Source organism: Hirundo rustica, chromosome 18 (assembly GCF_015227805.2).
Source record: "Hirundo rustica isolate bHirRus1 chromosome 18, bHirRus1.pri.v3, whole genome shotgun sequence".
Lineage (NCBI taxonomy): Eukaryota > Metazoa > Chordata > Aves > Passeriformes > Hirundinidae > Hirundo > Hirundo rustica.
Window position 1 is genome coordinate 5,510,926 of NC_053467.1, and position 27,760 is coordinate 5,538,685.

At 40.5% G+C, this 27,760-nt stretch overlaps 1 protein-coding gene across 5 annotated transcripts in view; it reads left to right on the plus strand.

The window, feature by feature from the left end:
* The window catches only part of ABCC3 (ATP binding cassette subfamily C member 3), a 53,723-nt gene that overhangs the window by 9,107 nt on the left and 16,856 nt on the right, over positions 1–27,760 (plus strand). For 3 of the 5 annotated variants that reach the window (XR_005703519.1, XM_040081769.2, XM_040081773.2), the window contains exons 2-14: positions 5,663–5,839; positions 6,711–6,836; positions 7,737–7,871; positions 9,523–9,648; positions 10,456–10,517; positions 11,653–11,784; positions 17,375–17,593; positions 21,156–21,333; positions 22,084–22,245; positions 23,209–23,301; positions 24,625–24,828; positions 25,974–26,120; positions 26,521–26,608. Coding sequence is in view for 4 of the 5 variants with exons in the window: in XM_040081769.2 (XP_039937703.1) it covers positions 5,663–5,839; positions 6,711–6,836; positions 7,737–7,871; positions 9,523–9,648; positions 10,456–10,517; positions 11,653–11,784; positions 17,375–17,593; positions 21,156–21,333; positions 22,084–22,245; positions 23,209–23,301; positions 24,625–24,828; positions 25,974–26,120; positions 26,521–26,608 (1,849 nt within the window). In the remaining variant the exon portion in view is untranslated. Of the gene's footprint in view, positions 1–5,662; positions 5,840–6,710; positions 6,837–7,736; positions 7,872–9,522; positions 9,649–10,455; positions 10,518–11,652; positions 11,785–16,051; positions 16,130–17,374; positions 17,594–21,155; positions 21,334–22,083; positions 22,246–23,208; positions 23,302–24,624; positions 24,829–25,973; positions 26,121–26,520; positions 26,609–27,760 lie in introns of those variants that run through there. The other 2 variants (XM_040081772.2, XM_058422909.1) reach the window with 2 other exon arrangements.

Consider the following 27,760-nt stretch of genomic DNA (forward strand, 5'->3'; position numbering starts at 1 on the left):
AAAAAACAAGGCAGGCTTAAGCTTAAAAATGAACAAAAATAGTTTTATTAACACACACTAAAAGAATGAAAGAAAAAAAGAAAGTTGAGAAAAAGAAAACTTAAACTGAAACAGAATGACACTTTAAAACACACTTCTCTCCTCTTACAAACTATTAACTTTCTTATTGAACAACACAGAAAGACACAACTTATGATTTTCAGTCAGTTTCACCACTTAGACATAACTACTCATTACTTTTAGGAGAAGAATCCCTCTGAGGTTGTTTATGAAGATGTTTGCTACAAGACAAAATAGTCCAGTGCTCCCAATGTCACACATCTGCTGCGGCCCAGAGTTTTTGCAGACTGTCATGTTCTATCAGTGAAGCTTCTCAGTGTATCTGGGGTACTAGTTATGAATACTTCTTCTAGTCTAAAATCATCTTTGTCTTAAAGGCTGAGACCTCCTTTTAACACAGGAGCAGGGGGCTTTAAAGTTCCCAAATAAATCTCAATTACATCAGTCATCAATTTTGATGAGAATAGCATTCTACCCAACAGCACTTAGATGCTACAAAGAACAGTCCATTTCTCCATAGTTTACCCTAGAGAAGTCTGGTTAAAAATGTCTACTACTTCAATCCTATTCAAATATTATTAGTTCTTTCACTTCTAATCTAACTGACTTCATGCAGTGTCTGTTCTATGTACCCTCAGTTTTCTTTCTTCTTTCTCTCAAGGAGGAGTTGTGCTTTAAAAATTCCATGTTGCTAGGAAAGGGTTACATCCGCCTGGGCCTGCAAGGACCACGTGCAAGTGCAGGGCAGCAGGAGCTGAAGAAAATGCAGAGCTGTGCTGATGGAGGAAGCTAGCAGATGTCCTTTATTTTTCCACCCCTCGGTCTCATCCAGGGTGGCTCAGCTTAAAGTTGTTATGGAGCTGCAGGCTTTCTTTCTCTGCTGCCAGCAGTGATTAAGCTGGGCCATGGCTTGGCCCTCTTCTGCCGCGGTCCGAGCACATGGCCGGCACTGCCTAACTGCAGCTGCCCCTCTCCCCTGCTGGCAAGCAAGGGAAAGGGTTCAGCCGGCCCAGGCTCTCTCTGTGTGGGCAGCAGCCCTCAGAGGCCCGGCTGGGCCTGGCCCGACCGCCCAGAGGGGCAGCAAAGCCCGACCTGGGGCCGCCTGCCACCTACGAAGTTACCTCACAGCTGATTCTAAAGCAAGAGAGAGGGGCCAATCAGCAGTAGATGAGTTTTAAATGTCCTCTCCAAAGTTGCATCGACATTTCCCTAGCTGCCAATAACCCGGCCAGCTTTTTGATAGGTCCCTGTCCTCCCCCCGCCAAACCACTCTACAGTCAGGGCAGGGAGAAATGTCTCACATTTCTCTATAACCAGAAAACAATATTGTGCCAACCCATGACAGATGGACATGCTGGCTCTTGTAGTTTCTCTGGGGTGAGATTTGTGGAGAAAATTGTGTTTCCCAACATTTGTTGCTGAGTACTTCCCCTTCTGAGGGAGAAGTGCTTCTTGCTGGGTTACCACTACCCTGGGTCACAGAGCTGCCTGCAGAGCATTTTCAGTGGGTTGTCACTGAAGGGCAGAGCTGTGACATCCAGGGAAAGGTGAGGAGCTCTCAGAAGAGCACAGAGCCACGAGCCAAGGAAACAGGGGTGCTCTGCAACATCAGTGTGTTAGACCTCTTTCAGCAGCAAGTCTGAAGAAAATCCTTAAACCTAGACAGTCCAACGTGGGTATTTTCTCCTTCAAGCAGAATAGGACACAAGAAACATTTCAACTTGCTGTTTCCTCAGGACAGAGTTCAGAAAGGCAAAGCTAGATTAAAGCAGGAACCTTGAAGACAGAAGGCCAAGAGCTGGTGTGTCCCTCCAGCCGTTGCTTCTTGTGTTTGATCTGCAGGGTGGAGTTCTGTAACTTTACTGCTGCATTGAAGGGCATTTAGCAATATATAACAAAGTTGACAACCTCAGGAGAGGTTGTATTGAACCTTTGTGTCATATTCAACTCATATGAAATGAGTTTTTGAGGTTTGTAGTGGTTGTTGGAATACACAGTCAGTGTGGTGATTTATAAAGCTGTAAGGTAGAACTTCCAGCTCTGTGAAGACAGATCCTGCTTGATAAAAAACACAACTTGAGGACTCCCTGATTTAAAAGTAATAATAATTCATTGTAGAGTCCCTGCTACATGAAACATATATGGTTTAACCCTAGCCAGAAGCTGCTCACTAATCCCTTCCACTTCCCTGCTGGAATGGGAGAAGACTTGGAATAAAAGTAAATCCCATGAGTTGAGACAAGAACAGTTTAATAGTTGAAATGAAATATAATTCTAGTAACATAATTGTAATGCAGAGAGAGACAACAAAAAAGAGAGAGACTGTTGCCATATTATGTGAGCTTTTGTGAGATGTTTATAGCTTTGTAACTAAATTTCCCACGGCATGCACTGTAAACATCTTGTTTTCCACATTCCTTTCTGATGATAGTCAACTGATGGACTTCTAGCCTGGCCAGTGGGATAGAGAGGTGGTAACCTTGTGCTCCAATCTCTGGTCATTCTTCAAAACCTATAAAAGCGAGGTCTTTGTAAATAATAAAGTTCTTTCTTCAGCCTTCATTTCGTGGAGTCAGATCTGTGAGTATTTATTCGTGTCTGCTAGTGACAAGAGACAGAGCAATATACCAGGTACTAGGGAGAAAATAAATAAGTGTATTTTATGAAAGAAATACTTTAAAACTCTGTCTCAGGACACATAGCAAGGACTGGTCCACTCCAGTCTGGTCTCAGGGGAAGCAAGTTATTTGTATAGAATTCAAATATTTAAGTGTTTTAGCCACTGTGTCTTCTAACAGGGACCCCTCTCCTATTCAGTATGGGAACAGTTTGCTCTCAGAGCAGAAGCAGATCCTTACAGAAACAGATCTTTTCCAGGAAAGCTTATTTATCTGAACCAGAATGGAATTGGACCTGGAAAAACATCACCAAGAAGCCAGTAGTCAGTCCTGTTACCTTCACCATAGGTCTCTCCTTCAGCCCACATCCACTGTTCCTGTAGTTTCACATAGTTTTGGAAAGGTCCCACTTTTATTCTCAGAGATAATTCTACTGAATCTCAAAATCTATTTTTTTTCCCCCCCTTCTTTCCAGAATTTTTGTTTTCTAGCCAGCTGCATTTTTACATTCAGAAGTGCAAACCCTTTGCCTTGTTTAAATAAGAGTAAATGCAAACCTTCCAATGGCTTGGCAGCCCTGCAGTCTGTGTCTTGGATACAATAGGCAGCTTGTGTTCAGTTCAGAAGTTAATGGACATCTGGGGCTGTTTCTAGGTTGCTGTCAGACAGAAAGCTATTTGTGGACATTCTGGTTTTATAGGAAAGGTTTAAATTAAAAAGGGGGGGGGCAGGGTTCCTCTCAATATCTTTTCCCTTAAACAGAGTAATTTTATTCTGTGCTTCCATTATTGCGATTCTTCATCTGCTTTCCTTTTCCAGGATGTTTTCTAATAAGCAAAAGGAACACAATTGCAAACATGCTCAAGACGTTGCTAAACCACATGTAACTTAAAGAGGAATTTAGTATTTTGTTGAATAAATGGGAATAGATAAGCTCCTACTTGGGAACTAAAGAGGTCCAAACTTCTACAGGGCATCTCCTGAGCTGCTAGAGGAGCTTATTATATTAAGAGATGCTGAAATGTTTTGATGATGAGTCAGAAAATGGGTGCTCTTTAAATGTTATCATCCATTCTGGTGCCATAGACCTGTTTGATGGAGGAAAACACAGAAATAGTTTGAATGTGGGACTGGAGTTGTTTTGTTTTGATCTTATGTTTGAATTGCTGTTTAATTGTCCCTGTGTTGTTGATTTGTGGCTGAAGGTTGCCTGAGGTCTGAACAAATTACCTGTTGAGGTAATTGAGGTTCTTTTTATTCTGCTGGCCCATTCTGGGTGCCTGAGTGCCTCCAAAAAAAAAGCCTTTCTTTGGCTGGAAAGGCAGCAGCTGCACAAAGGGCACAGTTCGGATGTGGAGCTGATAGATTTGTGCCAACCTTCACTACTGCCAAAGCTGAAGGACTGAATGACAATGTGTCACGGTCCAGCCAAACTGTCCTGCACCCAGCCAAGGCTTTTTAGTCTCATTACACTTAACAAGTTCATTCATGTGTTTGTGGATGAGTTCAGAGATGCACATACCTTTTGACAGATCATCAATGCAATGGAAAGATTCTCTGTAGATTGTGGGTCTTCAGTTCTCCTCAAATCAACCACTGCTTTCAGCATTCAATCTCTTTTGTGTTGGTAAACAAAAGAAGAACTGGAAATACTTGGAGGAACTGATTTTCAGAGCAGTTTGTTACAAGGGATGAGAAGAGGCTCAGTGAAACTGAAACGCTTCTGCAGAGAGCTCAATATAATCAAGATGCAAAAATATTAAAGTAAATTATTGTAGTGCAAAGATAAGGTATATTTTAACCAGGGATATCTTAGTTTTATCTAATTAATCTTGTTAATGACAGTACAACAAAGTCGTTTCACATTCCCTGCAAGTGGGTATTTATCTGCCACATGTAAGATGACACGTCAGATGGCAAAATCCAAGTTGTGAATTTCCAGGACGTATGGTTAAAACCAAGTTCCCCTTCACTGTACTGAAAGTTCTGTTTTAGTCTGAACTTGTGTAACTTTGTATGCATTCAAATATGTAGGTACAAGTGAATATGTGGCTTACGGTGTCCGGGATCACAGCTGCAAAGCATTACTTGAAATGTTTCCAAAAAAACCTAATTCCTACCTATATGTTCAGTACATTCCTTTTGCCTTTGTTTAGAATAGGGAGATTGTTGCCATATTCTTTTAGCCTTCTGATTTGTTTGCATTTTTGTAGTGGAGTCTTCTCATGGATTGTAATATAAACAAAGTGATTGTTTTCGCATTCCTCTCTGATGAGGGACAATTGATGGACTTCTAGCCTGGCCAGTGGGGTGGAGAGGTGGCAACCTTATTCTCCAATCCCTGGTCATTGTCCAGAATCTATATAAGCGAGGTCAAGTAACTAAGCTTCCCTTCTTTTTGCTCTGAACTTAGCTGTGTAAGTATCATTCTTCTCGTGTCCTCTAGCGACAGGAAATAATTAAAGTTGGAAGCATATGAGTAAGAAGGACAAAGTGTTAGTCATAAATGGAGGGGATTTTCCCGGGTCAGCATAAGACTGGTCTAAATCTGATCATTTTGTCCAGTGCTGGACGTTCTTGCTGGATGAGTTCTCAGGTGGAGGATTTTTCCTCAAGAGCTTTGTTTAACAGAGGCATTTCAGGCTGGGAATGCCTGAGGAACATGGTGTTATCAGTACCTGTAACTATGTCTCAGCAAAGACAGAAATGAAAGGGGATTGTCTGCCACAAAATGAATGTCCGTCTCTGAAATACAGTAGGGCAGAAATCCTTGTCTTTTAGGCTTTCCCTTATTTATAGCTGTACTTAGCCCTTTCACTAGAGCAGATTAACCACAAGTGCTTGGGGTAGGTATTTTGGGAAAGCTCTTATTTCCACCATGTGCTAACTCCATCAGGATCTGAATACAACTTCATTCAAGCAGATATTCCAGTTGGCAGCACTTCTGCTTCTCTGTTAATAAATGTATCTCATCCTTCTTCCAGGATTCAAACCTCACAGTACACACGGATAACCCAGACCTAACACCATGTTTCCAGAACACTATCCTGGCATGGATCCCCAGCATTTACCTGTGGAGTGCTTTACCCTTTTACCTTCTCTACCTGAAGCGCAACAAGCGAGGTTACATCGTGCTGTCCATGCTGAGCAGGTTCAAGATGGTGAGAGCTCTTTGCAATGTCTCACATGCTATGTAGACTTAATTTTTATTAGTTTAGCATCCAAGGAAGTGCTGCAGTAGGGTTTAAACTAATTTCACTCTGACTTATCATATGGAAGAGCTTACTCATAGGAACAAACAGTGTACATACAGATCTCTGAGGAAGGAGATCCATCCTAGGAGCCCATTTTCCTGGGTGGAGGGAAGAACTGATTGCTCTGCCTTGAGCAACCCCCTTTGTGAGCCAACGCTGTGCTGCTTCACCCTTAATTAATGTTTAAACCACTGAAAGCTGGGGGAAAAAAAAAAAAAAAAGTTAAGGTAGGTCTAGTAGGAATTGTATCTCTTTGTGAAAGTAAACATGAGAAGGGTTTTTTCAAGCCAGTCTCCCCACCCAATAGCAACATGATTTCATCTGCACATTGTGCTTAAAATGTTCCTGGTGTCAGCAGATCCTCAGGTCTGTGAGTGGCTGGGTCTAAGAAAAGCGAGGAAGTCGCTTTCCATAGGCCATTAAGTAACTTGGATTATTCCTGGAGAAAAATACCAAGCTTCTGCTTCAGGGCATGTCTACCTTTACTCTGGATGCTGCCTGTGTTTCCAATCAAAACTAAATAGGGGAGGAAATCCAGACAAATGCATTAGTCATTCTACTGGTTGTGATTGCAAATCCCTCAGACAGCAGTTGAGATGAGATCCTTGGTGTGAATGCAGTGGGACAGTTCATCAGACTGCAGCTGATCAGTGCTGTGATTGTGTTTACACAGCTTTGTTTTGCTGGGAATCTGTGAATCAGAATGGGATTTCTTTAGCTCTTTGACCACCCCTAGATAGGAGTTTACCAAATGCTGTTTTTGTTTGCCTCCTCTCAGCTGTTTGGTGTCCTGCTGTGGTGTGTGAGCTGGGCAGATCTCTTCTACTCCTTCCATGAGCTCCTGCAAAACAGAACCCCTCCACCAGTCTATTTTGTAACTCCACTGGTTGTTGGCATCACTGTGGTTTGTAGCTGTTTCTGTTCACTATGACCAGTGACTTTTTCTTAGTATATAACTTTTTCTTAGACAGATGAAGGATGAAGAGCCCCTTTGCCTTCAATGCCTTATCTGGACCTCTTCTAACGGAATTATTAGTATTTGTATCACTGAAGCAAATTTTGCTACCAAAAAGTCAGGAGTCACAAATCTCTCTCAAGTAGATTCAGCTTTGTAAATTAAAATATTTATAATGGAGAGATTGTTCTGCCTTCCAGCCTGCTTTCACCTATTTCCGCAGGCTTGTGAGCCAGGTCTGGAGGGAGTTTGAATAAGACTTTGCCTAAAGAGAGTGATACAATAGAGCATGGTTTGTGCATTGTTCAGTATAGTACTGGACTTTGTAAAGCTGTGTCTGTTATCTGGTGGTTGTTCCTCCATTAAACAAAACAAGTTGGCTTTGGCTGGGGGGACAAACAGGCTTGTAGCTGTTGTATGAAAAATAAAGCAGTAAAATTTGCCCATTAATTTTTTTAATTCCCTTGGTTAATTTTTTTTAAAAAAATCTCATTTTCTAGACAAGTCATGATGGTCCTGGGTTGGAGAAATGGCAGCTTCTACATCTGTTTAAAATGTTTTTAGCTAATATTTAATTGTTTCCAGCCCTATGTGCAAAGGTTTAAAAATTGAATTCTAAAGCTGAGGCTCTGAAAACACCAAAATAAATTATTTTGCAGTTATTTACTGCTCTCCTTAGATGATGGAAGTTTTGCCATTGACTTCTGTTAAGTCATGATGGGACTCATTCCAGAGAGGTCCTGCTGTTCTGTTGTCCTTCCAGTCAATGGTGACTCTAAGTTGAGAGTGCAAAGAGGGGGAGCACTGGGATGGGGTTGTGTTCATGTGTTCCTGTACTTATTTTTACAGCTCTTAGCCACACTGCTTATCCAGTATGAAAGGCTGAGAGGAATTCAGTCCTCTGGAGTGCTCATTATCTTCTGGTTTTTGTCTGTGCTTTGTGCCGTGGGGCCCTTCCGGTCAAAGATCATGACAACAGCACAGGTAACAAGCCATCCTTGTTAGCACTTGGAGAAGAGGAAATGTAGCATCCACATCTGTGTGAAAAGAATGAGTCACCTGAGTTTGGAGTCAGATCTGAGCCCAGGTTTTGCCAGAGAGAGAGGAGTTTGGTTCTGTTTTCTTGACTGAAACCTGTGTAACTAGAAGGGAACTGGATGTCTCAGGTAATGTCAAAAAGCAGATTTTGCTTAGCCCAGGGCTATACTGGTAACCTGACAGACATAAGAGGGATAGACACCAACACTGTATATGTGTGAACAGCCTCCTGACGTTTATTTATCTCTCTCCCTTTTGCAGCCTTTTGCTAAAATGGGGATGGGTAGTAATCGGAGAGGACACATTTTAATATGTAAAGCAGCTTGACCACATTAGGGAGCTCCCTGGACTTCCTTGTGTCAGTGCCTGATGTGCTGAGGACAGCACTTTGATTCCACTGGGGCTGGAAATAAAGAGAAAGTTGGAGGCAGAGGAAAGAAACCTGGGCTGTTACAATTCCTGTTTGAAAACATAGCAGGTTCTCCCACAGTAAGAAACTTGTTGAGTTTTTCATAGAAACAAATTCCACTAAGTAGGGCAAGGCAAATTGCACTAGTGATTAGATCATCAAAGCCTGGGAGAAAAAAACAGTGCTTGGAAAACATTCGGATTATTGCTTCTCCTCAGTGAAATCAGTGTTGATTCTGTTTGGTGATTTCTTGTTTTTATTCTTGCTTCTTTGTTATATTAGCTTCTTTGTTATATTATCCTGTTAGCAAGGATTTTCCTGTAGCCAGCTGTTGTAAATATTCCATCAGAGAGTGAATTAAACCTTAAGTGAGAGCCTGGGCAGAACTTTGTCAGATAATAGCTGCAATCTGGTGAGACCATTTCAAACACCACTTAGAGGCAGTTTTAATGAGTGAAAATATTGGACTATCACTGTTGGAATCTGTAATCATCTTGAAATTGTGGGTGCAGAACCTTAGAACAGGTCTGGGTAGCATTTTTCCTCTTGTGAGTGCCCAGAACCAAATATTCCTTCTCCTGCACTTAAGGTTTAAACATTTTAAGGGAACAATGAGAACGTTCAGAACAGCATTAGGGCATTAAAAATCTGTATAAAGGACATACCCTCACAGCAAGAAGTTTTAGGTAAACTGCAGACTCATGATTAGGAAAGGAAATATCTCTAGATGGAACTGGTATTATGCAATGCAGTGGTTTTTCTGCAGCTTCTTCTGAAAGTATTTAACACTCACTGCTTGTCAGTAACAAGATATTAAAGTAAAAGGATGTTCTCTGATCTGGGTTGACAACTCCTATGCTTAAGACACGATTGTGCAAGAAACCCCGAGAGCTAATTTAAAAGGATGTTATGTTGACCTGATTCCAGAGGGTGTCTGCATGCAGTGAAGATGTATAAGCACTTTGAACTTGACATGATTTAATGAAAAGCTTGGAGGTAAGCATGTTCTTAGGCACTTGTCAGAGTACAAGCATGCTTCTGTGAGGTAATTCTTGCTCGGAACTGCTTTGCAGTATTCAACTGTGGAGCAAGAAAGAAATTGGCAAAAAAAGCAGTGAAAAAGGAGAGAGTATGGGGAGCTTGGAAGTACAATAAAACAATAATTTACAGTGTTTCTTTTCCCTCTAGGGCCATGTAAATGAAAGATTCAGGTTTACCACATTTTACATCTACTTTGCTTTGATAATCATTGAGCTGATACTTTCATGTTTTAAAGAGAAGCCTCCATTTTTTTCCCCTGTTAATATAGATGCTGTAAGTATTTTTCACTTTGCTTTATTTGGGTTTTACAGACTATATGGTATTTTGAGAGTTCCACTGAGAGTACTTGTCATTGAAAACAGCTTTGGATTGTCATAGAGATAGCAGTATTTAATGACCCTCTTACAAAACACTGGGTATAGAGATTAATATTGGGGTTTGTAGTCTTTTTCCATTATCTGTGTCATCAGAAATGGCTTGAAGCTGTGTAGTGAAAGCAGCTCTCCTGCTTGCTGCTTCACAGCAGTATAAATTATATTTATGAGCATTGAAGTGTAATAATAATTATTTCAAGAGGGTTTTTTGAGGATATGGTGCTCTACTTGCTTAACATTCATCTCAAATTAGCGAAAGTCTATGAGGTTTGTCTTAATAAATGAGTTCTCTGTGTGTTGAGAACAGATACGGAAAAACGTTAATAACAGATGATATTAGTGATGTCAGAGGTTAAATTTCTTCTCCAATTCAAAAATAGTCTCTATAATTTGATTTATGTTTGAATCAAGCTGAGAGAGAAGTTGAGCTCATGTCCTAAAATGAACATCACAGAAACTGTAGAATGACATTTCACTTTATAGGTATGATTTAAAGGCAGTACATGAAGCAATTTTTAGATGTAAAAGGAGTTCAGTGTGACATGGGAAATTAAAGAAATCAATTTTATGTCTCATTAGGACATAGGTACGTACTTGTAATATCCCATATAATATGCCAAAAATTATCAAAATAGACTTGTCATATTAAAGTAATGGTAAATGTCTTGCTTTATTTATTTTCATTTTTTCCCCCATAAATTCATAGAATCCATGTCCAGAGTTAAATTCAGGCTTCCTGTCAAGATTGACATTTTGGTGGTTTACAAGGTGAGTTTTCTCTTCAAGCTGAGAAACCCAAAACCTGCCTATGATCTGTGTTGCACCGAGTGAGCAGTACAGAGATTTTACTTCTGTGAATAGTTGATGCTGAATGCTCTTTCTTCCACAATGGTGTCAGCTCTTTGAGCATTGCCTTTTTAGAAACACAGAGCCCAAACCTTTTCTCTGCAAGTATGGCAGCAACAGTATCATGATGAATAGAATGTGCAGCCTGGAATTCATGCTGGAATCTAAACCAAGATGTAGCTCTGTACTCCACAAGATAAATTGTGGCAGCCTTTGACCCAGCTGAGGGTGCATTTTGTTTCCTGTTGAGGTTTATGGGTGAATGCTTTTTTATAAGGACATTTTCTGTGCAAAATAGAAGGTAAATTGGGTTATGTGTATAAGTGATTGCCAGCAGTGAGGCCGCAGACAAAAGGTATATGTATCAAAGATGCAAATTTGAGACTGGGCCTGCTACTCCATGATAAAGAAGTAGAACAGCTGTCAAAGGTCATGTTGAGACCCAGTTTTCCCTCAGTGGTTGAGATCTTCATTCTTCCACCCATGTAACTTTATAGTCCTGGTAACAGCCCTGTAAAGTTTTTTTTTTTTTTAGTGAGAGGATGGGAACTTCCTAAACTTCCAGAATGTTCAGCTTCCCCAGTGAAATTCTTGGCAACTAGGATGTTTGCATCCCTTGACAAAATCCTCCTTACAGTTGAGGAACTGTAGTTTCCAGAAAACTCTGATTTTCCTTTAACTCCAGTGAGCTCCAGTTTTGCATTTTGTTCACCTCTGACAGGTATTCCAGATCAACTTTATTATTTTCACTTCTAAAGCTTCAGTGTTTCCATTTAACACCACAATTTCATCCAAATGCTTCTGGTAGTTGGTTTTTATTGCCCTCTTTTTTTTCTAAAGTGGTGTTTTCAATAAAATGCATGTAATTAGAAATACATCATGTCCTTTCCTTATTCGAAAACATCAATAAAAGGAACAAAGGATGATAATTATTCTCCCATCTCCCTTCCTGTGGAGTATCTTCTTACTTTTGTTAGCTTTAATAGTCCTAGAGTTACTGGTAATGATTTAAGTACTGTTTTCCAAACTGAATTGGACTGGTTTTGTCCATGTGCAGCATGGCAGTTCATGGGTACAAAAGACCTCTTGAAGACAAAGACTTGTGGTCACTGAATGAAGATGACACTTCAAAAACTATTGTGCAACGACTGAGTAAAGAGTGGGACAGAGAAAAAGCAGAGTGCAAACAGTAAGTACACGAACAAGTTTCCAAACTTGAGAGATTTATCTGAGTCCTGTCAACATTCATAAGTTACTTATCCATGAAAATGGGCCAACTAAAAATGCATCCACCACTTCAAGCTTTCTGTTCTTCACTCATTAATAGTCAAACTTTCTTATTTTAATATGTCTTAGGCAGAGGCAAGAAGGAGCCCTGTGGGGTTTGTGTGCCATCAACACACATTTTAGGTGCTTAAAATCTCAGTGGGCAGGTGATACCACTTCCCACGTGGAGAAGGGCTGGAGATGAGTGAGGGGAGGAGAAGTTTTTGCCTTGGTTGGTTTGTAGAAAAATAACAACTTTTCACCACTGAGCTGGTAGTTCTCTAACTGCATAATTGAATCCCTCCCAGGCATGTTGGAGCACAGCTTCTGGGCACATAAACCAAAAGGAATTTTTCATCATCTCCACCATGAGTTTTTTTTTGGCCTGGCATTATTTTTAGGCTTAAGGCTCTCAGCAATGAGCAAGTCTTCACTTCCCAGTAGTAAAGATAAGAAACTCAAAACATGTGAAAGGCAGGAGGGGAAGAGACATCCCACTTCATTGCTGAGACCCTACTGCTGTTCCCTAGAAAACTAGCAGCAAAATTGTCCTAGTCTCTGGTGCAAATGGGATAAGGGTCAGAACTTGCTATACAGTTAACTAACTATACAGTTATACCCCTGCTTGAGAGGATTTCCTTCTTATTGCATGTTCTGTTCTAATTTTTTGAATGTTCTAATGTTTTTTAAAAAAATCTATTGTGCACCTCTATTTCCTTCTCCCACCGGTGTCCAAAATTTTTTCCAGGCAAATAGACATGATAATAGTGTCTTTCAGATGAAAAAACGTCAATAAGAAGGAGGCCTGTGCTTCCATTTCCTTTAATTGTGGAGATTTCTTCACCATGTGGAGGCTTTCCTCTGTTCTCTTTTGTGCATGTCCTTGCCAAATTGGAAAGACCCTATTATTTGATAATATTAGGAGAGAATTGGAATTTTCTTGGCAAGGCTAAATATGATGTGGAGAGTTCCACTTTGCAGCTAAAATCTGAAATATTTCCAGCACTAACACCAGCAGCTGTCCACTAGTCCTCTGCATGGATGTGTTATAGTTCTACTTCAGGGTTTATTTTTGGGTTTTTTTTCCATTGTCTTAACGTCTCTATTTTTATGGTGTCAAATAATGTGCATTGTCTAGGTTCTGGTCTTTTTGCACAGACATAAATCTTACTCCTTCAGGCTGTTTTACAGTAAGAGCATAGCCGTCATGCAGGCATGCATGGGGTCCAAGAAAACTTTTACTAGGAAACCAGAAATGGTGTCTGGAATTTTTTCAGGGGATTTATTGCGTTTTGGAAATGATTCATATAAACTAGGGCCAGTTGGCAATGAACTTAGCCATAAATTATGAGTCATATTATCTCAGGTAAAATTTTGTGGCAACTGTATTAATGATTCTAAGATGGGGAAAAGAGCAAAAACAAACTATATCGCTGTACTCCAAGTTGCTGGGTTTCATGGAATTCTAAAAGCTCTGCTTATTCTTCAGTTATAAGTAGATATACTTTTTTACTTCCTGTCAAATAACATTAGTGGTAGTTGCTTGTGAGACATTGTAAATACTTTTTTTCCCTTTTAATTCTCATGAAATCTGCTATGAGCAAGCTTTTATGACATTAAACATGCTGTGTCAATTTGTACACATGTTGAAAGTGTGATGAAAAGTATTTGTAGTGTACATAGTAGTAATTTATTTTAAAAAACCTAAGTAGTTGCAGCTCTGACATAGCTAAAGCTCTAACTTGTTTTGTGGTAATGATTATCACATTTCTGTTGTTCCCAAACCTTTTTAGCTTCACAGCTGTCTTGTGAGTTACTGTTAAATAATCACTAATAGTTGTTTTGTTTCTAGTGAGTTACAGGAGAAAACAGCATGGATTTAAAATGTTACTATGGATAACACACAGAAGGCACACAAAGAGTATTTTTCCTTTCTTTTGCTCACTTTGCTTATATGGCTGAAGTTTCTACTTTACTGATAAGTGCAGTTTCTTTTGAGAAGTTAGGGCTGCACTGGATGGAGAAGAGAGAGCTGGAATGCATTTTCCCTCATGTTTAGTTAGCTTCTCATTTTAGAGACTGTCCTTTTGAAGATATGTTGAAGGTGCAGGGCCTTGTCAGCACCAGTGAGAAACTGTGTTTTCCCATGAGATAAATCATTACCTATTATCTGCCATGCTATAAATAATGGCAACCAGACACATGCTCTTTGCTTTCATAAAAAGCTGGGTGTGAGCAGTCCCACACACTGCTGAAAACCTGACCTCCCCTAATTACAGGTAGTAAACACTAAAAGTGCATTTTCTCCCTTTGCGACTCTTAGCTGCAAGAGAACCATTACTTTGTTGTTAGCTCAGTGTAATAAACATTTTTAATAGCACAAAGTCAGGGGCAAGTAGTCTTGTTTCTTCAAATCCTTCAATGAGTTTAATAGTCTGGTTGCCAGAAAAACAAGGCTTTGCTCATAAATTCTCCAGGTTTGTACTGGAAGACAAGGACAACTCTCTTCTTGTCTGGGGGGAAAAAATAAATTGTCTGATTTAAGTTCTCCCCCTGCCCTCAAGCTTTATTGCAAAGACTTTGGGATTTGTAAATGGCTTTTTCAGAAAGGATGTGGGCAAGTTTATACATGTGGACTGTTAGCCACAGTGATCATAGTGAATGCTTTCAGGCTGTTGGAATTATTTGATTCTGCAGCTAGCCAGCTCCAAAAATCTGCGCAGTCTTTATGAAAAAATCATAAATTGGTAGTACTTACAAGTTATTTTTCAAATGCCTTCTGGTAAATATTCACTGTGTCTTTTCCGTCTGTTTTTTCTTGTAAAGCTTATGTGCCCCAGGTTAATTTCCTTCTCCCTTTTCCACTTGGACTTAACTTTCCTGTCTGACATTAAAAGGAAATTTTTCTCTAGTCCCATAGCCCCCAGGAAACAACAGCAATTTGATACGTTCTGGTAGAAAAGTTGCCAGGCTGATGTTTGAGAGCAATTCGTGGAGGAAATAATTTCTCAGAGCATACCCTTTGTTGATGTGCAACAGAAGTCAGGCACCTAAACCCCAAAGGGGCTTCTACAAAATGTACCTTTAGCCCTGGAGAGCAGTTTGGGCATGTTGGGCCCATTTTTCATCAGTCTAAAAGAGTATGTGGAAGAGTCACTTTTGTTAGCTTATTTGGCAGAGGGAGAGAGGCAAAAAGTATGAAAGGAATCCTAGAATCCTGGAATCATTAAGGTTGAAAAAAACCCCTACAATTATTGAATCCAATGGTTAACAAAATGGTTGCAAATAAGCAGGGTTTAATTGCCTTAATTGTCAACTGAGTAATATTTAGATACCTAAACCCAAGGTTTCTGTCCTGAAAGAATCTGGACAGCTGTGGCCCAGATCTTGGGGATGGCCCAGCTTTGAACATGCTGTGGTTTGTACTCAATTTCAAGTTTCCAGGAATGCAAAACTTTGTATTTTGAGAGTGCTGTGCCTGCTGCAATGCCTGTCTCCCCAGGAGGATTCATTCTTCTTCTCTGGAAGCAGCTGTGTGATCTATAAGGGTAAAAGTTTACTGCAGCTACTGATTGAACAATAGGCTCAGAAGGAGTAGGTGAGGGTGCCTTGTGTGGGATGTCCATAGCACTTCTTTGAGGATTCCTGTACAAGGAATTGGAGGTCCAAAGTCAAGTCTGTTCGTCTAAGGAAGTCCAGCCTTCCTCCCCTTCTGCTTTGGGCCACATTCTCATCCTAAGGTGATTGATTTTCTGGCCTGTGGATTGCACGCCATAAGTACTGCAGAAAAAAAGAAAAGAAAATGTCATGGATTAGTACAGTTTGGTTTTTTAGTTATAGGAAAATGTAGAATAATTCTCCAGGTCAAGACCTGGGAATTGCTTTGGAAGAGACAAGGACCTATCCGAGAGTTAGTTGGAATATTGGCATCTGTTTTAACCACTGAGAATTACTAGCTGTGACTTTGGGCTGTACCATATAAACCCCCTTGATTTCCTGTAGGTGGGTCCTTTTTCTTCTTTCCTTTGGCCAGAGAGAGAGACAGGTAACATCGAGTTGGGCCTGCTGCTCCCCCCTTTTTGGGGGGGAGCTGGCCTGAGGCCTGGCTGGATTCTATCGGCTCCCGGGTGGGGGGGAAAGGAGAGGTTGCTGCTTTTCAACAACCACTTTCTCTTTACCTCCCTAGAACAGGGAGAGATCTCTGCTGGGCCCCTGATAAGAGCTATGGGCACCATTTAGGCTGAGGCCACTCTGATTTACACCGAGGGGTAAGCTGAGAAGGCATTTCTGATCCTGCCTGGGTTTTTTTGGTGATTCCGGACTGCCCGGGTGCTCTAATCTCTGATGCTTCTGTGTGGGTTCTTCCTCCTTCACCAGCGCGGCCTTGAACATCTAACACCACAAGCTACAGAGGGAGAGACAAAGATTCTGAGCAGTTTTAACCCTTTCTTAGCAACATGAAGCTTCCAGAGCTTAGCCCTTCTCTGAAAGAGTAAAGAAAGACAGAGTGAACACAAAGAACAACAGGAGGAAGTCAGTAAAGCAAGAGTGAAAAGACTATTGGGACAGAGGGTTGAAGAGTTGGTTGTTCTATTCTTACTTGAGCCATGGAAATGAACCCTATATTTAGCTCATTTCTTTAAATCATGGGAAAGATATGCATTTGGGGAGATAATTGTTTTAATTTGTGTGTAGATTTAAGCAAAGGTGTTTGTGATGAACTAAGTAATATCCTATAAGATGCTTGAACAGAGATAAAGATGAGAAGCCCCCTGTGCCAGTGGAGAAGTGAGAAGATATCTCTGTACCTTGAGGTGAAGAATCCTTTGCTTTGGAGTTATTCATCTTTAAAAGGTGACACCCCAGTATGCAAAAGTCTAAGACCCATGACCCATAAACAGCTTGGGAAACTGCTCCTGGGAGTGTCACAAAGGCAGGTTTCTCTGGGTGGTTGTTTTTGTGACAGTTTAAAACCCACAAGAGAACTGTTCTCAGTTATCAGTGGGATCCATGACTCTAGAAGATACTCTTCCCCTAAAGAATTGATGAAAGACTATTGTCAGATAGTGAAACTGACTGAAAATTACAAGTTTTGTCTCTTTATGTTGTTTTGTAAGAAAGTGAACAGTTTGTAAAGGGAGGGGAGAGTGTTTTTTAAAGTATCATTCTGTTTTAGTTTTTTTTCAACTTTTTTTTCTATTCTTTTAGTGTATGTTAACAAACTATTTGTTAATTTTAAGGTTGAGCCTGCTTTGTTTTTCTCCTAGTCTCTCTCCCGCAAAAAGAGTAAGTACCAAGAGCAAAATTTAGCGAACGTGAAACCACTACAGAAAACAAGACTCAATTGCACAAGAGTGGCTGATCCTGAGCAAACCTTGATGGTGTTGGAAGTCTTGCTGCTGGTTGGTAGCAGAGGAGGGTGCAGACTTTGGGGTGTTCCCACAGTGTTGTTCACACAGGGCAGTACCCTTCTCGTTGTCAATTTTCTCCTGTCACTTGTTTTGTTTCCCTAGAAAAGAGGACGTGTCATCCATGAAGAAATCAAACCATGTGCTGAATCATGTTGGTGGCAACCAAGAGGAAGCAGAAGTCCTGATCAGAGGCAAAAAGCACAATAGGAAACCTTCCTTTCTCAAGGCTTTGTTGAGGACCTTTGGGCCATATTTCTTAATTGGCTCGTTCTTCAAGCTGATACAAGACCTACTGTCTTTTGTCAACCCTCAGCTATTAAGGTTGGTTTACTCTGTGAGTAGTTTCTATGTGCAATCCTTATGGAGGCTTGGATTTGGCACAGAGCATTTGTTTTTGAAATGCAGAGTTAGTTTCCCTTACAGTGCCACACGTGTATGCTCTCCTACCTTTCCCCTGCAATGCCATGAGACATGCGTTCTTTGCTGTGGACTCAGCTGTAAATTGGAGGAGCTTCACTGAAATGCTCCATTTGTAAATCTCCCATCACCAGCGGGGAGCTTTGAATTACAAATTCCCTGTTGCTCTGTGATTCAGTCCAAAGCAATTTCTCCCCATTTCTAAAGGATTAGCTGTGAAATCAAAGTGAAGCACTGCTGTCTGGATCCAGTGGTCTCTGGACATCTGATATCCTCATGTGTGGGTAGTGGTCGCAGCTGTGGCATGACTTGATGTGCAGATGTGTGATGGTCCAGTACGTGGAGCTGTGGCCATGCTGCTGTCATCTGGGAAAGGTTTTGGACCATTTAGATGAATTCATGTGCTCTTACTTAATGTTCAGCAATGAGAACGCAAGAGCATGGTTGCAGTGAATTTCCATGTGAAAGAAAATTATGGTTCTATTAAAAAAACAGAGAAGGCGGTCATGAGAGAAGTGGTCTATCCTCAAATTCTGTTTGTATGAGGAATACCTCCCTTCTCCAGGGGGTTTGGTTGCTCAGTTTGATCCATAAAGGAATTATCACAATCCCCACTTTTTTTTTCTCTATTAATATTGTTCTTAAAGTGAGGAATTCACCAGATAATCATTAACTAGGAAGAAAGCAATAGTGGAATTACCAGCATGTCTACCTAACAATTATTAATGGAAAAGCACATAGTCCTGTTAATGCATGAGAGAGGAATGGAGCTTTTGTGTGGGTCACAGGTGGATGTAGGGAAAGGGAGAAAAGAAGGGTCTGCTCCTATCTGAGTATCTCTTAAAAATAACCTGTGTTCTGAGATCATGTTGTTCTATGGGTGGTTTGTGAAAGAAACCAGAAATTTGCTAAAGAGGGTCTGACTATGCATGGTGACATTTAATAGCTGACAGTCTGTCTTCTCCCAGAGCCCCTGCTGAGGAGGAGACTGCTGGCTGCCTCCTGAGAACACGTTAAGTGTAACCTATTCTGAGAATTTCTGAATTTTGCATGAATTTCTGAATACGTTTCAGTGATAACTCAAGGAGTATTATGGTGAATTTCTTCTCAAGTCTAAATTCCTGCAGTGTGGGAAAATGCCCTTCTGATGGTAAGGGAAGATGAAAAAGCCATGGCTGTCTGGCAGACTGCATGTAAGACAGTTTTGTTTCTGTCTTGGTTTGGAAGACAGGTATCTGCTAGGGAGGGGCGGAGCCTCTCTAGGAATGGGGAATTCCAATCCCCTCCCGTTAAGTTATTATAATTTAGAAAATTAAAGGGGCTTTTCAGGCAGAGGTATGGGGAAAGGAATCAGTTCTTTACTAGTATGTATAACAAGGCAAACAAAAAACAGCGACAGCATTAATAATAAACAGAGCCAGGAACCTCGAGAAGCTTTGTTTCACAAAGCCCAGGGCAGCCTGATCTCTTGGGACTCCAAGAGCACCAAGCTGGAAAGGTGGAAACTCCCAGGCTGGTGGCTGGAACGGCAGGATGTCCCCGGCAGGCAGGGCGAGATGTCCTGTCAGGCAAGGGGTGCGGGGCTACTGTGTAGCAAAAAAGAGCAGCGTTGAAGGAGCCACCACGGCCAGACAGGGCTGGCCCAGCTCCAGCAGGGCAGGCTAAAGGAGCTCAGAATTCCTGGGCACACGAGCAGGTAGATGATGGTACATCTCCCAGGACCGGACTTTCTGTTGACTGTGGACTTCTGCCTCAGCAAAGCTCAGCCTGACTGTCCTCTCCGATGCTGAGAGCAAAAATAAAAAACCCCCGCTACCCCAGCCCTGTCCTTTTTCTGCCACAAAACTCGGTGATTTTCCCCCTTCTTTGTGTTAGTCAAGTATCATCTAAGCACCAATACTTTGTCTCTTAGCATCTTATGGGGAATAATTCTTTAAGACAAAAAGGAACAAACCTAACCCCCAACAGTTTCTAAAAAGGTTGGTGAATTCCTGGGACTACTAGGAAGAGGTTTTTCTGAAGGTGTTCTCTTTAGCAGCATGAATGAACGGAGCAGTGAAGAAATAAGATTTCTCTGGACTGGAAAAAGAAAGATGTAGCAACCTCATGCTTCTACTACAAAGCTTTCATTGCCTGATTTGTAGTTTCCAGGTCCATTTTTCTCCTGCTGATTGTTTGAACCATGGAGCCAAATCTCTATTTCTCCTATATTTTGACAGTTCAGTGTTCTGGTCAATAGGCTGAAATCACAAATGTGATTTTTGAGAGCACTGGACATTACCATATGTCACTCTGCTTGTTTGCTGTGTGTCAGTGTGCAGCTCTGGCAATGAGAGCAGCTGTGAGGAGTAAGAAAGGGCTTATCAATAAAAGACGCTATAGCCAGCTTAATGGTACCATTTTACAAAAAAAAAAAAAAAAAAGAAAAGTAGGAGTAAAGGACTCTTTATGCATCTGTTAGGAAAATTAACCCATGAACACCAGAGGTTTATGTCCAAAAAGGAGACAGAGGAGTCCTTTTACTTTGTTCAAATAAAGGGAGAGGCCATGGGGCATTTCCCCTGGGGTCTCTCAGTTTTTTGGAGGACACAGCCTCCTTTTTATCCTGATTTCCTGGCCGCATTTCCCTCTCTCTTTCCCCATTGGCTGAGGTACTTGAGAGGTACAGACTTCCCGAAATGCCTAAGACCTAAGATTCCCCTTTTAATGTATAACCCACCCACCCACCCACCCCGATTTTTAATTTTTATGGGATTTATGGGGTGGGTTTTCCCCATTGTTGCCTCAATCTTTCAGTTTTCAATTTCATTTACAAACCTATGGTTTGTTTGTAAAGGCAAGTATCTTCTTTTCCATTCATCAATCAGTAGAACCCTTCCCATTGTTTCTCTTATCTCTCAGTGCTAGTTTTATCTACCAGCAGACCCAAGGCTTGTTTGTAAAGACCAATCTCATTCCTCTCACATCCATCCAGGAGGATGTCTTTTAATTTAGCTGTTTTTTTGTGGGAAAACACCCCAGGCAGAAGCACTTAGGCTGCTTGAAGAGGATATAGGTAAGAAGCTGGTTTTGCCTGCTCTGCTGCATGCTCTTATTCTATCCTATCATTCACCTCTTGTCCTGGAAGGCTGCCTAACAGAGCTCAGACAGTGTGCCGTGTGTTTAAACCCTGAATCTCAGGGGCAACCAAGAGTTTCTCTTCATATTTCATTTCCAGGCTCATTTACAAATGGACTTTCTCACTGGCAGAGCTGCAGGTTTTGCTGTTGGATCTTTGCAATGTTGTTTGACTGAAATCATAACTCAGCCTGTGTCCTGGAGAGCTGTTTGCTTTTTGTGGTTAGGGAGGGGATGTGGCAGGATGCTGTAATTGGGAGAAGCTGTGTAATGAATGTCCCATTAAATTTGCTGCATGTTTTTTAAATTTTTGTTTCTTTTTCCTTTTCCTTCCCTATTCTGCTGACAGTGTATTAATCGGCTTCATTAAGGACAAAGATGCCCCAGCCTGGTGGGGATTTTTGATTGCAGCTCTGATGTTTATCTGTGCTGTGCTGCAGACACTCATCCTTCACCAGCACTTCCAGTACTGCTTTGTTACTGGGATGCGGCTGAGGACGGGGATCACTGGGATGATATACCGAAAGGTAAGGCTGGAAGCATTTTATGGGTCAGAACACCAGCCAGACATGTATGCTCAGTTCTCACATATTTAGGGAAGGTCAGGTATGTTGAAGAGGAATAGCCTCCTGGAATATAAAAGATGGGAGGTTTGGTGAATTTTTAGGAGTAACTCTTTCATACTTTACAGAATTTTTCAGTGAGCAGTACTGTAATATAGGTATTCTGGTAAGTTACTATACATACCAATACTGGTTCCCTTTAAATGCTGAAAGAGGAGAGTCTTAGATTAGATGTAAGGAAGAAATTCTTGCATGTGAGGGTGGGGAGGCCCTGGCACAGGGTCCCCAGAGAAGCTGTGGCTGCCCCATCCCTGAAGTGTCCAAGGCCAGGTTGGATGGGGCTTGGAGCAACCTAGGATAGTGGAAGGTGTCCCTGCCTATGACAGAGGGGTTGGAACTTTGAAGTCCCTTTCCACCCAAACCATTCCATGGTTTGGAAGAGGGATTCAGGAGAAGAGCATGTTTATGCTATGAGTGGATTAAACCCAATGAGGTTTTCTTCAGTGTGCTACACACTGCTTGAGCTGGAGATGCTCATAAGCAATACCATTTCATGACCTCTTGTTCCTTGGAGATCAGAAATTGATGTAGGTGAATTATTTTATTCTTTTTGGAGAAGCACATTCTTGGACAGTGTCATTTTGCTAATAATTGATGACTTAGTCTCCATGTGTTTCAAGATCGTGAATGCACTGAAGCTCTCTCTCTTGTCAGTCCTTAGCTATCACAAACTCAGCAAAGCGCTCATCTACTGTTGGAGAAATTGTCAACCTGATGTCAGTGGATGCCCAACGTTTCATGGACCTGATGACTTTCCTGAACATGTTGTGGTCTGCACCACTCCAGATATTTCTAGCTTTGTATTTCCTCTGGCAGGTACTGACATTGTCACAATTTTAGTCAGAATTCATCTAAATGATGTGCAGGCTCTTCACTTTTTTTTTTTTTTTTGTCAATTTGACCCTCCATTGCATTTTTTACAAACTTAAAGTGTTCTGTCCTGTAGTAAAATAGCTTTTACTGCTGTACACCCTCACTTAGTGTCTTAATTATTTTGTTCAGTGACAAGCTGAGCATTTCCTTTGTCTTTCCCCTGTCCTTACTCCACTTTGATGGGCTCAGTCTTGGACTCTTGTTCCCAGTAGTTGATACAAATGAGCTTGAGGGAAGTGGTTTAGAGACCAAACCAACCCAAAACTTGGACATAGGAAATGTCATGTTTAGAGATTATATCCTGCTACATAAAGAAGTTCTGTGCAAGTCAATGTGAAACAAATATCACCTGGAATAACTATAGTTTTTCATTTGCTACAGTGGCATTGTTTCAGGTTCATTCCAGGTTCAGTTTGAGCACTGGCTTTCAGACTTGTTCCTATACAATTAATGTCTTTTTCTGCATAAAACAGTAGAACCAACTTAACCATCTTGATCTCGACTCAAAAGCCATTAAATTGCAGCAGCTTTGAGTTACTGCTCTGCTGGAAGCTGAGTTCTGGTAGCCAGCAGTTTATATGCTTGTACTCACACTGAGGGCACTGGGTTAATTCCGTAATTAAAAACGTAAGTTACCTTGGTCAGAGAAAAATCAAGAGAAAAATTGTTATCACTGATACAACAACAAGAAGAATTGTTATTATTGTTGTTATTCTTGTTATTCAAAGTGGTTCCTGTCCTATTTTTCTGTCTCCTCTTCACAGTTGCTCTGTGGAATCACAACACTTCACTGGGATAAGTTCAACTTGTCAACATTGATTTCTGTTTCTATCATTTACTGTTGTTTTAGTGCTGACTATAGGGAACCCTCGGGTGAAATAACTTACTCTTTCTTTCTAAAACAAGACTTTAGAAGCTTCTGTGCTGGCTGGAGTTGCTGTGATGGTCTTACTTATTCCATTTAACTCTGCAATAGCAATAAAAACCAGAGCATTCCAGGTAAGGTACCAGCAGAGGAGGTAATGTTATATGAATTGGCAGCTGTGCTATGAGAAATGACAACATCAGGGGTTGTTAATAAGATCCATTTACAGCAATTTACTTATGAGTCAGAATATACTGATATATTTAATAACTGTATCATCTTAGATACTTTTTCCATCGTGAATTGAATACAATTTAAGGGAAAGGTATGTCATTGAGCTAGTGGCTTCTTCATACCCCTAGAGCAGATTTTGGGATTAGCAAAATTATGGATTTGTCTCCATATCCCTTCACCTGGTATCTTCCTCTAGGAGTATCTAGAGAAAGGCAAATAGATGCTGTTCTTTAAGCTGCAAATGAATGTTTTCAGAGGTGGCAGCTAAAACCTGACAGTTTGAGTTTTATGCTTAAAACCAGTGTTGATGTTCACTTCTGGTGAGCTGGGCTAAATTTCATTTACTGTCTTAAGGTAAAATTATAACTTTATTCCTTTCTTTGTAATCTTAGTTGTCTCTAGTCAGGTAAAGCAGAAAAAATACCAATATAACAGTGCCCTCTGGCTTTGTGCTAGAAAAAAATCTAATAATTGGTTTGTGCTGTGCAGCCTATTAGACTGTTTGGAAGATTATAAAAAAAATGAAAAATCAATCTGTTGATGTAAAGAAAGGTAAGAGTTGGATATAAATTATGACATTTAAGCACAGCCTTAGTAACAGAGTGATATTATTATATGCCTTAAAGAGACATACAGGCTTTTAAAATCTCTTGGATGCTGACATGTTAGTAGTAACATTCCTTTTCTCCCTTGCCCATTATGAGATGCCCCGAGCCGCATAACTTACTGTGCATATGTATGTGAATTTTGTCTATGAATTTGAGCAGGGATGTTTTTATTTTAATAACTGAATGAGACACTGTATTTTATTACATAAGAAAAACAACCCTAGGAGTAGCCACAATTTTCAAGGGATTAGAAATAAAACTGTGCACAACAAGGAAGAAAAAAAATCTGAAGAAATCAAAGGAAATGGTAGGGTAGTATTTTTGTGAAGTGGCTGAACCTTTCTTTAAGATGGTTAAAAATGTAGCTGTTAAGAGTGAAAATCAGTTGGATGCTTTTGTACTCCGCTTTCCAGGCATTTCCTTTGATTTCTCCATGTCTTTGGAGGTAGACTTTAACTTGCACAATAAGCTGATAACAGTCTGGTTTTCTGTAATTACCTTTTGCATCCTCTTCAGAAATAGCCTGAGGGCTACCACAGCTGTGAGACATATGTTGAACGCTTTCCTGTAGTCCTGGTTGTGATTCTCTGTCTCCTGTGTTAACCAATACCCCAGGTGGAACAAATGCGATACAAAGACTCCCGCATTAAATTAATGAACGAGATCCTGGGTGGCATCAAGGTGCTGAAGCTCTATGCTTGGGAACCATCCTTTTCGGAAAAGGTTCTGGAGATACGGAAGAATGAGCTGAGAGTTCTGAAAAAATCTGCCTATCTCAACTCTTTGTCCACCTTTGCCTGGATCAGTGCACCCTTCCTGGTAAATTAAATTTGCATGGCTCTCTAAGCTGTACAAGTGCACCCTTGAAGGATAATTCTGAGCCTTTCTGCTTGCTAATGTACATAGGAATAAAATGTAAAGTTTTTGGAGAAATTATTCACATGATTTGATACAGAGAACTCTGTTCTCAAGAGCCTTTTTGTTAATCGGCATTAAAGTATTTTGTGATAAAGCCTGCCAGTGGAAGCTGGGAATAGCTGTCACAGGAGAATTTCCAACCACTTCAAAGTATTTCCCGTAACAAATTGAAACTAGAATTTGAAACCTCAGTAAGATCTGTGAATAGCAAAATAGCAAAAGAAACTTTAATTGAGTCAGTGAGGACAATGTCTGTCTTTAGCTCTCATTTCTACGTTCGTGTTACAGTGCTCTGCTTGTTTAAGTAAGAGGGAGTTGTTAAATTATTCTACACCTCAAAAATGAGATTGATTTAATGTGAAAACTAGAGCCCAAATGATAATGTTACCAACTCTGAAATGCTTTTCCTCAATTTTGTCTTTTCCTCTATTTTCCACTTCACTGGACTGTGATCCCTTTTACAGAAAGGGTTTTGGTGAATAAAACCATTCAGATAAGTCCATGGTCAAACTATTCCCAGCCAACTTTTCTCGAGATCTAAGACCCAGCCCTGCAAGAATGATCTGAAAAGCCTGGAGGTTCTGCTCCTTTCATAGCTCCTTAAAGTCACTGCACTTCCTTCAGTGTACATTCCTGTTCCTGCTCACTGAGTTTGCTGCACAGGAGGGTCCTTCTACAGTGGATGGCCCCTGTCTACAGCAAGCCAACAAATAACTTGGGTTTCACTTCCTTCTCTATTGATTAGTGAATTTCATTTGCTTAGCCTGCAGTTTACAACAGGAAAATTTGCTTGGGTGGAGCTGGATGAAACCACAACCTGATAACAGCTTTTCCTTTTTATTTACCCAAGTCCTGTAGTTCACCTCTTGAGCCTCTTAGTTCAACTAAATGTAGCCCCTAGAAACCTGAAAGTTCTTTTGTTCTATGTGCTCTTTTTCTTTACAAACTTGTCCATAGGACTTGACCTTCTTAAAGCATGTTGAAAGCATGTTAAAATGTAAGAATATACCAGACATCTCACAGTAAACTCCCTTTTTGGCTTTCAGGTAGCGCTGACAACATTTGCTGTGTATGTCTCTGTGGATGAGAAGAATATCCTGGATGCAGAAAAGGCTTTTGTCTCCCTGTCCTTGTTCAATATCTTGAAGTTTCCCCTCAATATGCTTCCACAAGTCATTAGCAACATTGCTCAGGTAAGGAGGGCCTAGAGCACAGGTTGTTCTGAAAAACTTGAACAGAACGAACATATCCTTGATTTCTGGAGTGCAGAGATCCCTTGCATCTTCCTGTTAGCTGGTTATCCTTTTAATATCCTTTCTTTCCTGCTATCCTGCACTGGAAAGCGTAACATCTTCTGAGTGAGCCTGTCTGTATGAATTTTCCTTTGTTGAGATAAACTCAGCTCGGTGTGAGAAATTGCACAGTTAAAAGCTTGAATCTCAGCATAAGACTCATTGCAGGGAAAAAATGACTCACTGTTCGGGCAGCCCGTGGGGGGAAGCTCAAGGCATTGTGCATGCTTTCTTTTTCAGTAGTAAGAGCGCTAAGTCCTCATTAAAAGAATGATGAAATAACACCACATTCTTTTCTTAGACAAGCATTTCCCTGAAGAGAATTCAGCAGTTCCTGAGTCATGATGAACTTGATCCAAATTGTGTGGAAACAAAAGTGATTGCACCAGGTAAAGATGTTGCTATTTTTCTAAACTATGCAAATGCACCAAAGGTATCTCTTTTGGACTGGTTGAGCTGTCAGAAAAGGCAAAAAGAAAATAACAATGGTAATCTTGGGTTGAAAAAAGGGGAAGAAACTGATGCTCTGAAAAGTGTTTGGTGTTCAGGCTATTTGAAAATCAGAAAAGTTTCTGGCCATATTTTTGAGCTGGTTGGGCCTCAGTTTGCATCTGCAATGTGAAAAATGCTAATCACTTGTTTTAAAATTTTAAAAGTTTAATAGTAAATAAGATGGTTATAAAAATAGAGTAAAAAAATTGAACAATTAGAGCTAGGACAATACGAGACAATAAAAAAACAAAGTTTCATACATCTGGGTGCTTCCCCCAAGCAAAATGCTCCAGAGAAGGACCCCGTTAACAAAGGATTACCTCTTAAAAGCAATAGCCTGTTGAATATTCATACATTTCATACATAATGCATAAATTCCATTCAAACAAAGAATTGTCTCTGGTTAATATCACTTTTTTTTTCTTCTTTAATCTCTGTGGCATCCTCAAGGCCGAGAGAGGCTGGAGGAGTTGGTCTCTTCTGATAAGGAAGCAGCAAACCTTTTTTTTTTTTTTTTTTCCCCTGAAAAATTTACGTTTTCCTGTGGTTAGTACATAAAAACTACATTTTAACTACAAAACTACATTTACCATACTCTCAAACTATTAATACAACATTAACAATTAATACAACATAATACATATAGTAAATATCTTGCGTAGAGCCATATAATTTGCATTTTTCACATGCAATGTACTGGAGGCTAGCAGCACTGAATATGGAGTGCATCCACTGACTATGGACAGCAAGAATTGTTCAAACCTTTCATGCTGCACAAATTCTCAAGAACGTTGATAAGTTTTGATTACTTCTATTCAAAACAGTATCCCCAAACAATTGAGCAAGCCAGGTGTACTAAGCAAAAAGCTGCAGAGTGTCAAAGTTAATCTGATACATCAAAGTCAACAGCATGCAGTGATCTACTGATTTGAAAGCAGTTTCTGAAGTAAAGTTTAGGTGATGCTGAACAGCACATATTGGCAGCAGCCCCACCAGGGCCAGGTGAAGCAGGGTATAGTGGTGCGAGAGTTGTTTTATTAAGTTATTAA